This window comes from Semicossyphus pulcher, unplaced genomic scaffold, assembly GCF_022749685.1.
Source record: "Semicossyphus pulcher isolate SPU_LCO1_2020_fin unplaced genomic scaffold, fSemPul1.0.p SCAF_13, whole genome shotgun sequence".
Classification (NCBI taxonomy): domain Eukaryota; kingdom Metazoa; phylum Chordata; class Actinopteri; order Labriformes; family Labridae; genus Semicossyphus; species Semicossyphus pulcher.
In genome coordinates this window covers 31,763,128-31,775,000 of record NW_027211637.1, presented here as the reverse complement: position 1 = coordinate 31,775,000, position 11,873 = coordinate 31,763,128, and the positions used below count along the sequence as shown (strand labels likewise).

Below are 11,873 nucleotides of genomic sequence, written 5' to 3'. Positions count from 1 at the left end.
AATACATTTCATATCTGCAGACTCAGCTTTAAATTCAGGCAACTTAATAAGTAAGATTTATGATTTTATTTCTCTTTCCTCAAACAGAGGCCAAGTACAGAACCTGATGTATGAAATACACCCAGTCTGATCACAGCCAGCTGAAGGTACAGGACAGAAGTGCGGCCTTAACACTGCTGATATATTATGTTTATAGAATCTGAAAGGTTTTATCATCACGTCTTAATGACTCACAGGTAGAAAAAGTGTGTGAGTGTCTCCAGTAGATGTGTTCATCCTGCAGCAGTGAAACAGGCTGTAACAGCTGCAACATAATCCTTGATGGGTCAAAGGTCGTCCACTAAAAGTTCTTGTTGTTTCCACTGACAGGCTCAGATTGTTCTTCTAAGTGTGTGACAACATGACAGAAAGGATCCCTACAGAGATAGACCTTTGTGTTACAGAGGAAGATGATTGTTTTAACCACACACAGACGTTACATCGCTCTCTGCACACACACCAGACTCCATTCAGAAAAACACTGATTTAACCTCACAGAACATGGAGGCTGAATAACAATCTGAGCCTGTCAGTGGAAACAACAAGAACTTTTAGTGGACGACCTTTGACCCATCAAGGATTATGTTGCAGCTGTTACAGCCTGTTTCACTGCTGCAGGATGAACACATCTACCGGAGACACTCACACACTGTTTGTATCTTTTAGTCATTTAGACTCAAAAACATGTAAAAATAGAGCCCAGGTTAAGTAAAGGAATATAAACTGTGTTTCATATTAACTTTAGATTTTAATTCATATTTGAATCGTACTCTGAGGATGACGGCGATATGAAAACACCAATCTGAGCAGCTTTTGTTGTCAACAATAAATATTAGGAGCAGCTGCAGTTTGAAACATGAGAGCAGGAGGTGAAGCATGGCTGTTGGAGCAGACAGGAAGTTGGCCGGCTGTGCTCGGTGCTTTGTTCAGTAAAATGTGGATCAGTGCTGCTGTAAAGTGTTTTCTCCTCTCAGTGTGTCTGAGCAGAGTCACACAAACCCTCCTGGCCTCCTGCCCACTCTCTCTGCTCCTCCTCCTCCTCCTCCTCCTTCTCTCTACCTGTGATTTATGGCTCTGTACAATGAAAGGTGAAGGCTGCGAGAGCCAACAACCAGCAACCTGTGTGTGTGTGTGTGTGTGTGTGTGTGTGTGTGTGCAGGGATTCAGTAATATCTTGTGGAGCTCCACAGCGATCAGCATTTCTATCCGTCTGCTGTTTTCTTGTTTGCCTGTTTCTGTGCCGTCGTTCTGTTAAAAACAAGCAGGCTTGTGTTTTACAGGTTTATACAGGATGTTTAGATTAACAGGGACAAGAACAACATGCAGGTCAACAGAGTCTAACGGGCAGCTGATATCAGGATGAAGTTGGGGTCCAGTTTCAAACTGAATCATGACTTTTACATGATTCTTGCATCACTGCAGCAGTCGGCTGAGTGTGACAGACTGTTCCTTCCAGTCAAACACCAGGTTGGAGTGATTTGCATCCTCAGACATCCTGCAGGCCTTTACCTCGGGGTTGGACCTCTGATTAGGGTGCTTCCTGTCCCTGCAGGAGCCTGATCCCTTTACAGGTTTTCTTGGAGGACACCTGAGAGCATGTTGGAGCGTTTACACAGCCCCTCCCTCACCCAGTGTTTGTGTCTTTCTTTGCTCGCCACAGGAAGCAAGCGGGTTTGCAGTTTCGGCACGTTTAGGTGGTCCTGTTAGCTGACGATGTGTTTCTCTCTGAAGGTACGGCGACATGGTTCCCAACACCATCGCCGGGAAGATCTTCGGTTCGATCTGCTCGCTGAGCGGCGTGCTGGTGATCGCCCTGCCCGTGCCCGTCATCGTGTCCAACTTCAGCCGGATCTACCACCAGAACCAGAGAGCGGACAAGATGAGAGCGCAGCAGGTCGGGTCCTCGTTCTATTTAAGCGTAGGCCGCACAGGTGCAGACAGTCACATGTGCCTTTAACTACAGAGAGTTTATTCTATCGTCTAACAAAAGGATAAATGTTTTCTGTGTCTAATGAAGCTCTTTGGTTTTTATTGTTTTTATTTCATTTAGCATAAATAGCATGATAATAAAATGCACCTTTAATATTATGACATGACATTTTAATAATCATCTAAAACTAGAGACAGAAAAACAGTGAACTCACCAGGTGAGAAGACAAGGTCAAGTCTGAAGGGCTCCACTTTAACCTGAATGCTCCTGTACACTGTGTGTGTGTGTGTGTGTGTGTGTGTGTGTGTGTGTGTGTGTGTGTGTGTGTGTGTGATGTGCTGACGCTGCTGTTTCCTGTGTTTCTGTCCAATAGAAAGTGCGTTTGGCTCGGATCCGCATGGCGAAGAAAGGAACAACCAACGCCTTCCTCCAGTACAAAGAAGGCCGATCACTCGGGGTGAGACACACACACACACACACACACACACACACACACACACACACACACACACACACACACACTGACAGTCAATAGCTTCTCACCATCGAGCAGGAAGGCTGGATCACAGTCCAGTTTCCTCACACAGTGATGGAGAGAGAGAGAACACAGAGAGATGACCTGACACGCGGTCTTTAAAGGATGTTTCTGAAACCCGTCACGTCTGAATCTGTTTGTTGTTCAGTTTCTTTATAATAATTACAGTCGATGAAAACGCGTCACTAAAAGCTGCGCTTCACTCCTCTCAGTGAGAGAGGCGGGAGGTAAACGCAGACAGCAGGGCAGGAAGAAGAAGCTGCTGTCGGCACAGATATCAAGAAACCTGCAGATTGTAGTTCGGTGCAGTCGAGGTCAAAGGTCACTTTGTCGCCACAAACCAGAGTCATTTGTGACCAGGCTGAGACCACTTCCTCCGGAGAGTCCTGGTCCACGTGACACTGTGGTGTTCAGATCGTAACCAAAGAGAGTAAACCAGTCACAGGAGATGTTTTCAGCATTCTGTCTAACGTCCAGCAGGGGGCGACACCAGGAGTGTAAGTCTATGAGAACATGCTCCTCCTCCTCTCCTGATGTATTCCCTCAGTAAACATGTTCCTAATGAGTTTATGGTCTCAGTCTCTAGTTTCAAGTCTTCTTCAACACAGCATGATGTTCATTTAGTCACTGATGCTCCCATTGAGAGTCACACAGACCAGGAAGAGGGGAGGGGTTAGGGCGGGGCTACCTGTGAGTGACAGGTCTCTGTTGGGGCAACCTGAGAAGCGTCTTGTTCAGTGTTGAAGTCACTCTGAGGAGTCGGCTGTTTTCAGGTTTTAAAATTAAATTTCCAAATGATCATCCCGACAAGTTCACCTGAAGTATGGACGCACCTTTTTTAATTATGTTAGCACGAGTGTTAGCTTAACTTAAGCCGGAGATATACTTCTTTTAACTACGCGTTCCTGTGTGCACGATGGCTGCCACGCGTTCCCTGCGTCTGTCCGGAGCGTCGGCTGTGCACGTCGAGAGATGCAGTCTGCACATGAGCAGTAGGGGCAGCGTAGAGGCAGAGGGGATGTGACCGGGTCGACACAGCAGCAGGGACAACAAGCAGAAAGTTCAGAGTGACCTCTCTGTTATGTCTGTTGTTTACATCCTGCACGTACGCTAGCTGCATATGGCCTGAGCTCTCTGGTGCGCCCTCTAGAGGTATCCTCCAGTAACACGTGTAGTGCAGAGACGAGTATGTGAACAGTTACGTTCATGACGCAGACGGTGTGTAGGTTAAAACGCTGGTATATCTCCAGCCTTAGCATTACCTTTGTTTGACTCATCATCGCTGAGATAACTAAATGAACTTTGAACTTTACTTTGAAATTCCTTCTGACATGAATACAAAAGATCCTGTTTCCATGTTAACACACATTATACCATCATTTCACATTGATCTGATCCATCAGAGAGACTGCAGTAAAACAGGATGTGGCAGATCTTTCTTGTGACACCCCGAGCAAATAACTTCACCTGTGTACATTTAATATGAACCATCAGTCCGGCTTCATGCTGTTGATAGAAACAACACAGCGTCTGCACAGACTCTTCTTCGCCTCCAGTATTCAGACTCATCCACGTCAGAATATCCTGAAGATAACCAGGATGTAAACGTGAACTCTGCGATCATCACCGAGCATCACACCAGCTTCATGTTCATCCCGCAGCTTCATCACCACTCAGTCTGAGTGTGGTGAAACGTTCACTGGGTGTCAGTGTTTTATCAGTGAAACGGCTTTAAACTTCAGGTGGAGAGAACACACACACACACACACACACACACACACACACACACAAGCAGATATTGTTGAGTCTAATCCGTCTCCAGCGCTGAGCAAGAGAGAGGGATGACTGCTGGATTTAAAGAGTGCATAATGGGTGTGAAGAGGAGGAGGAGCAGTGCAGAGAAACTGAGAGGGTTCAGCAGAAAAGGGGGGAATAAAGAGATGAGGAAAAAGAAACGAGTAATGAGACGGGTTGAGGAGAAGGAGGAAATAAAGAGGAAACTTCCTGTTTGTGAAAGAAAGAGAGGAAGAAGGGGAGAAGAGAAAGGAGAGATTAGCTGGGTGCAGAAGAAGTGAGCGATGGAGGGGATCAGATTAAAATGAGAAAGACTTAAAGATTATTTTATGTCGGCCGGCCTTCAGTTAAGCCGTCTGAAAATAAATCAGAGAAAGCAGAAGCTTTGGTTTAAATGAGGGAGGATTTAAGTCCACAGAAGATGCGTATCAGTTCCTTCTGTCTTATTAAACAAACTCTGACTGGGGGGGAATTCACAAACAATTGCAGCCGCTGATAGCACCATTAATTGTGCATCATTTGCCCCGTCACAAGGGCCAGTTCACAGGAGATGCTGCACGATGGTGGTGCATTTCCCGCTCAGTGTGTGCTTTGAGAACCAGAGTTAGTTTGTGAATTCAAAACGACATCAAAGTGTTTCCTGATGGTGGCGCCAAATAAACGAGCAAGGAGTCATTCAACCTAAAGGGTCTGTGGTGTGATGCCGTTACACCAAGTTTGAACTGTACAGCAGCCCGATGACCCCCTCACTGACCTGTGTGTGTTCTGTGTGTGTGTTCAGGACCGGGACAGCGACAGCACGGCTCTGTGTGTGAAGAACAAATCAGCCTTTGAGCATCAACACCACCACCTGCTGCACTGTCTGGAGAAGACGACGGTGAGGATTCAAACCGCAGCACAGACACTCAGCCACGGTTTAGTCTCACCTCATATCACCGACAGACACATCTGAAGTTTATATTTAGATCTAGTTTTACATTTTTAGACACGAGGGGAGTTTAAAAATACCGTTAAACTCAGCGCAGCCTTAATATAAACTCAGGCTTTGACTTCATTTGTTTTCATTGATTAATTTAATGCTGACGTAAGTGTCTCCATGCCTGAAGCATTTCAGAGTAATCAATGCAACGACACTACGACGCAAATCAAGCACATTTCTGTCATCACACATCTGCTGAAAAATTCAACCTTAGCTAGAAGTTTGTGTAAACCTCACGAGATTCTCCTGACTTCCTGAGATGGCATTAGAAATGTTCAAACCAAACCCCATTCAAAAAACACTCATTTTAAAGTAGTGTTCTCGTCGTCCTGCAGACGGACCTGACAAAACATGACCTCCTGCCTCCTGATGTAGTTCTCTCAGCATCCTCTCAGCCTGTTTATTGTCATTAAATCTCAGTAACATCTGTTTGTTGTGGCTTCATAGCGCTGTAGTGAGACAGATCTCAGCCCACCTGTGACTTGCTAGATACAGTGAAACTGCCACTCAGTGAGACAGATGGACAGGCGCTCCACAGCTGAAACAGAACGCCGGTAGTTGGTGTCCATCAGAGAGATCCTGGTACTGATCCGAGCTCACAGCTCATCACACTGAGCACTGGTCAGCCTGAAGGAGCTGGAAGCAGCAGGAGAGTTCATCAGACACAGCTCAGGAGGAGGAGGGAGGTTAACCAGCTGAGAGAGGACAGGAGATGTTTTAAAATAATCCTGACAGTTCTGGAAGTTGTGTTTAACCAACATGATTAAACACAAATGATCCTGAATTTAAACTTGTTCTCAACACACCTTTACATTTTCTTGAACATCCATGTCGTCCTCTTTAAATCGTCTGATCACTAATATTTGATTCAGTCCATCAGGATTTGACCTTTCTCCTCTTTTCACAGAACCACGAGTTCACCAACGAGATGAACTACAGCGAGCTGTGTATGACGGAGTCAGTGGGCTTCAGGACCAGTCGCAGCACCTCTCTGTCCAGCCAGCAGGGGGCGCAGAACAACTCCACCGGCTGCTGCCCACGCCGGGCAAGGAGGAGAGCCGCCATGCGACTGGCTAACTCCACGGTGTCCGTCAGCCGGGGGAGCGTCCAGGAGCTGGACACCCTGCACGTCAAAACCACCTGTATACCACCACAAACGTAAACAGAAGTATTATTTACTGACCAACAGAAAGATGCTGTTGATAAACATACAACAAGCTCAATACACTGATAAACATCCAGTGAAGCTGTTAAAGTAATGTGTTGGGCAACAGATAAATATGAACAAGAAGAGCAGGGGATCGAATACAGAGCCCTGAGGTACACCACACTGTAGGTGTTGTTTTACCACATACAACATACTTTATTCTTTCTGATGAGTCAGGCTTGACTTTATTTATGGCATAGTCACTTATTACTGTTAACAGTTAAATCAATATATGTATAATGTTGTTACAAAGACGCACTTTGTCAAAAAAAAGTTGACTTAGACTTAAATGATGTTATTAACAAAAGGCAGGGTAGAGACCAGCCTAACAGGAAGTGGCACTGTGGTATACATTTATTTCCATATATGGAAATAGGACAATTCAAATTTCTCTGATGTAAACTCACGTTAGTATTAGTCGTCAGCGCCGATACTGCTCCTCTTGTTTTACTGCCTGTCGTGTTTCTCATTAATAATAAACCGAGCTGTGTTTGGTTCGTGTGTCCTCTCTCCCCTCAGTCGCTCCAGTTTGAACGCCCAAGCGGGTGACCTGAAGCTGAACTGCGGGGAACAAGACTTTACCGCCGCCATCATCAGCATCCCCACGCCGCCCGCCAACACGCCTGACGAGAGCCTTCCCCCATCGCCCGCCCCCATCCCCGGCATCCTGCGCAACACCCGGGCCACCGCCTACACCCACGAAACTGTCAAAATCTCCTCCTTATAACGTCCGACCTCACCCGCTACTTCCTTCCCCCTCGACACCTGACCCGCCGCCCCACCAGCCAACCCCCCGTTACCTTCCTTTGAACCTCTGATCCCGATCCCAGGGCACTGCTAGCTGAGATTACAGGGACAAAGACTACACAGACGGATACTTTGAGTACCACTGCTTTCACTTCCTCTTATCATCTGTGGATTACATGGAGGGAACCAAAATGGAGAAAAATGGCCAACTGGGGCGTGGACATCAAGCAACTGAATCGGAAAAGGAACCGGAATAGTTCTCCTGAAGTCTTAAGAACCCTTCATGCATTGACCCCCCCCCCCCCCCGCACAGTTTTGACCTTTCGGGATCTGACTGCACAAACCCAGGAGGGTTCATCCTGGACGGAGGTGAAGAGATGCCAAGGCTCCCAAAGGAGGACATTCAAACCCTGCTAACAGGTTTGGCTCGGTTGGGTTTTTTGGGTCCTTGAGGGAAACTGCAGCGAGGAGTTGTTTTGCCTGGTGTGAAAATGAGCGGTCTGATTTTGAAAGAAGTTGATGAATCTGAAGGACTTCCCGACCGTTGAGGATCGTCTAGGCTCAGCTGGTTTAGCGTCAAAGTCATCTGTGAGTGGAAAAGGAAACCAAACGACCCTCAGCGGCTTCAGAGGCTGAAACACGTCATTGGATTTTGTTTGTTGCGAGAAACAGTCGATGGATACGAGGCCGACCGAGCTCTGATACGTACAGATCTTTGAGCCTGGTTCACGAGAAAACGCTGCCCAGTATTGGACCTGTTTAACTTGTAATGGAGAGGTTGTAGTGGAGGCGTCTTAAAAGATGAATCTCAAATGGAGTTTGGATGTTTGTAGGGACGATCTCTTCTGCTGAATCCACGTGAGGTCACATGTTAAAGGAAGCAGGGACTCCTGAGTTTTCAGAATCCAGGTGAAAAAACTCGACAAAGTGGAGCGATGATGGAGATGCTGCTGACACTCATGAGTCTAACAACTGAACTAAACTGGGTTAGACTGATCTATGCTGAGCCTGAATACTGTTCACACAACCACACTGAGCTGATGGTGACGTCCACGCTGAACTGGACTCACCCGAGCTGGACTAAGCAGGTTTTCTTGATGGGACTCTGAAGAGGAAGTGGTTAGATGAGGGAAACTGGACTGGATGGATCAGGTCTGACCCGGTCTGGTCTGGTCTGGTCTGGTCTGGTCTGGCTGTAGCTCAGAAGTGTTCCTCAGTGTGATGCCCAGACTGGGAACGAAAGCCTTTTACTTTTCAAAATATGCAACATTACAACAAGCAGGAAAATAGCATCAACAAATGAAGAGAATAATCTTAATAACAATAATAATGTGTGTGTTATAAAGCTACAGTAATTATTGCAGGGAACATAATGTAAAGCAACTAAGAAATCCATTTGTTATGTGATCTTTTCAGTGAGAGAGAGAACACATCAGTATTCTGCAATAGGTTTGAATGTGGAGGGGAAATGCGACGCCAACAGCTCGACAGCATGAAATGTCCCGGTGACGTGCACTCTGGGAAAAAAAGGTCGTTTATCACACGATTCTTTCAGATTCACCTTCAGCCAGTACGAGCACAAAAAGTTACCCAGACTCCTTCAGTCCAAACGCAGTCCATGTGACATCGTCCTGTTTGTTCCTGCTCAGCTAGCTCGCGTTAGCCGCTCTTCTCACGAGCGTTTCAGGAGTTCATCCACATTCTGAGATTAAAGAGTGAATTTAACATCCGAGCACTTCTGAGTTAGTTTGTTTCTTTGAGCATCCAAAAGCTTCGAGATATGTTCTTGTTGAAAGCTAATTGGCCGTCAAGCTAGCACACAAATCACTGAGTCTCTGGAGAATGGCCTCCATCGCAGGTTTAGCTTCAGATCAAACAGTAAATCCAAACAAATAATTTGCGTGTATCTCAATCAGAACAATAACAACAAGTCTCGTCAGTGTCTTTTTATTGTCCTGTCAGAGCCGCTCGCTGTAGTTTTGCTCTTTCATAGGAGCAAAGACGGCTCGTCATCTAGAGAAGTCGTGGACGTAGCCACCGTTCTCATTGGTTTGTCGCCGACTATTATGTAGCCTCGAGTTTATGCCGGTTGCCATCTTGTTTTTTTGTGCCCATATTTGGACAGGGTGGAGCTGGAAAGGGCGTGAGGGTTATCAAATGCAATGTCTTTAGCTAATGCTAGCGCTAGCTTTGCTACCAAAGTGCATGTGTCATTAAAGATGCAGAAACCTCATATTTCAGGCGACCACAAACACTGACGGCTGAAACCTGAGAGTGCATTGGAGCATTAGCGCGTCGCTTTATTTCTCATGGTCTGACCACACGTGTTTCAGGAGTCTCAGAACAGTGTCAGCGTGTGCAGCTGGTTACACATGCAGAGACGTGTGGACATCCTGCACCTGTATCTCAACCTACCACACACTGGTTCTACACGTCCTTGTCTTTGAGAGTGCACGCCATCGTCCTGCGTGACTTCGGCTGTGAGCACTTTTGGCGAAGCCTTTCCTCGACCAATCAGAAGCAAGTGTGAGTGAGTGACACACAGACGGGAGAGAAGACGTACATACTGTAACATATTTTGTATCATAAACTTTCACCTGCATCTTCCAATCAAATCCTCAAACCAAAAAAAAGAAAAAAGACTAAAAAGATAGCGATGAGAGTCGTCAGAGTCTGACCGGCCTTCCTCCGTGCATGAGCCTCGTACAGTAGAAGTAGCACTACTGATCATAGGAATCTATCAACCATATCAGAGAAAAAAAGCTAGAAAAAAACACGACACAAAGGGGAGAGAGTCTCATCATCCGTTCTTTTGCATGACGACGTTTTTTTATTCTCCTCTATCAGTCATCGCTTTGTTTTCCTCATCCTCCCCGTCCCCGACTTTTCAAGACGAGTGTTTGCACCACCGAGACGTGTACGTTAGATTAAAGAAGAAAACAACTGATTATATAAATGAATTTCAAAATAAAATCATTCAGGCATGTTCCTCGCCAGAATGCAAAGAGCGCGCGCGTGTGTGTGTGTGTGTGTGTGTTGGTATGAATGTGTGTGTGTTTGTATGATGAGCAGTCACAAATATGCATGGATACCGTTATAGGTATTTTATCTGTTTTCTCCTGCAGTTTGAAGAGACGGTGAGAGGAGGCTGAGCTGTCTGTTCACTGGAGCCAACGTTTTCTCTGATTGATCGTCACTGTTTGATTCTTACACGTGTTTGTTGTCTTCATGTTTGTCGCTGTGTTCCCAGCCCACGTCGACGCCTCCATTTACACTTGAACACAAACAAAACAAATAAAGCCCATGACACTATTCTGCTCTGCTCAGTCGGACAGTTATCCCAACTCAAGGTCCATTTGCCAGCGTGTCAATCGCTCCTCAGTCTTCATCAGTGATTTCAGTTTGCTAAGAGCTAAGCTAACAACCAGGCCTCACCTTTTTAATTATTATTAAGCCGTCCCTTTAAACGTTCAGTTGAGTCTGTTTCTTTACGCTGAATATGGCGCATGTTTTGTTTCTGAGCTGCATCATTTCAGATGTAGAAAATAAAGCTTTGCATGTGTTAAACTTTACAGAGAAATTCGAGCTAATCGAGCTGCTGTGTTTGACTTACAGAAGTGAGACCGTGTTTCACAATGATTCTTCAGTTTTCATCGTTGTCACGGTTTCTCCGTTAGCCGAACTATCCGGGAGGTCTCCTGCTCTCTGAAAGAAACCGAGGCGCTGATCAACACGGTAACAACACGACATAAATCAGTGTGATGTAAAAGTTTGTGTTTCTCAGATGAGGGTTTGGTATGCGTTGGGTGAAGCTGCTGCTAACGTTTGTTTCTCTGATAAATGACAGCATATATACAGCTCCTAAAAGTGAAAGTCATGTGACTGTAAAACACAAAGAGAGAAGTCGGCAGGAAATTAAGGTGAAACATGAAACTCGACATTTGCTGGAGCGCTAAACTGGAAATAAAGGAACAAATAGTCGAAGCTTCACATTGAACTTAACACTTAATTCTTTTAATAAGCTCGTACAATTAATAATAATAAATACAAAAATAAAAATTAGAAACTTCTGTAATTGTACATTTTGGGTGGAAGTTAGTCACAAGCTAACCCTGACATTAAGTCATTCAGGTGATTCCCTCTTGATGAGCGATAGATTTATGTCCCTTTTGGCCTTCCATACAAACAGGGTCACGTGTTCTTCCATCATACAGCAGGTTTTCTTTAACTTTTGACCCTGAATTTGGTTTGTAAAGTTCCTTTTTTATTAATTGCCGAAATTTTTTAGGACTTAAACTAACAGAAGTTTTTATTTGTTGTGTTTTTGTTTGTTTTCACTGAATAATTGACGTTAAACTGAGACACGATGAAGGCTGGGCGACGCGGCTGGATCATAGACATCTACTGTTTGTCTAAACCGAGGTGTTCGAGTTGTTTCGTCTGGCGAATGTCGTTACGTCTTCAGCTGTGACAAACAGGAAACATCTGGAGCAAGAATATTCAGAGAAAGTAGATCCAGATTCAGCCGGCAGCGAACGATCAAACCCACTTTTTATTGTTCTGATGTTTTAAGATACAAAGTGAAAAAATATATTCCAATTTTAAGTTTGGAGCTTATTTTTTATTGACATGTTTGATCTTG

General features: G+C 45.3%; 1 protein-coding gene across 1 annotated transcript in view; it reads left to right on the top strand.

Moving 5' to 3' along the window:
• The window catches only part of kcnd1 (potassium voltage-gated channel, Shal-related subfamily, member 1), a 41,234-nt gene extending 33,937 nt beyond the window's left edge, over positions 1-7,297 (top strand). Inside the window, exons 4-8 of the mRNA XM_069660382.1 lie at positions 1,771-1,933; positions 2,343-2,426; positions 5,080-5,175; positions 6,185-6,435; positions 7,004-7,297. Of these exons, the coding sequence (XP_069516483.1) occupies positions 1,771-1,933; positions 2,343-2,426; positions 5,080-5,175; positions 6,185-6,435; positions 7,004-7,211 (802 nt within the window). The 3' untranslated portion in view covers positions 7,212-7,297. The remainder of the gene's footprint in view (positions 1-1,770; positions 1,934-2,342; positions 2,427-5,079; positions 5,176-6,184; positions 6,436-7,003) is intronic.
• Positions 7,298-11,873: the final 4,576 nt, after the last annotated feature.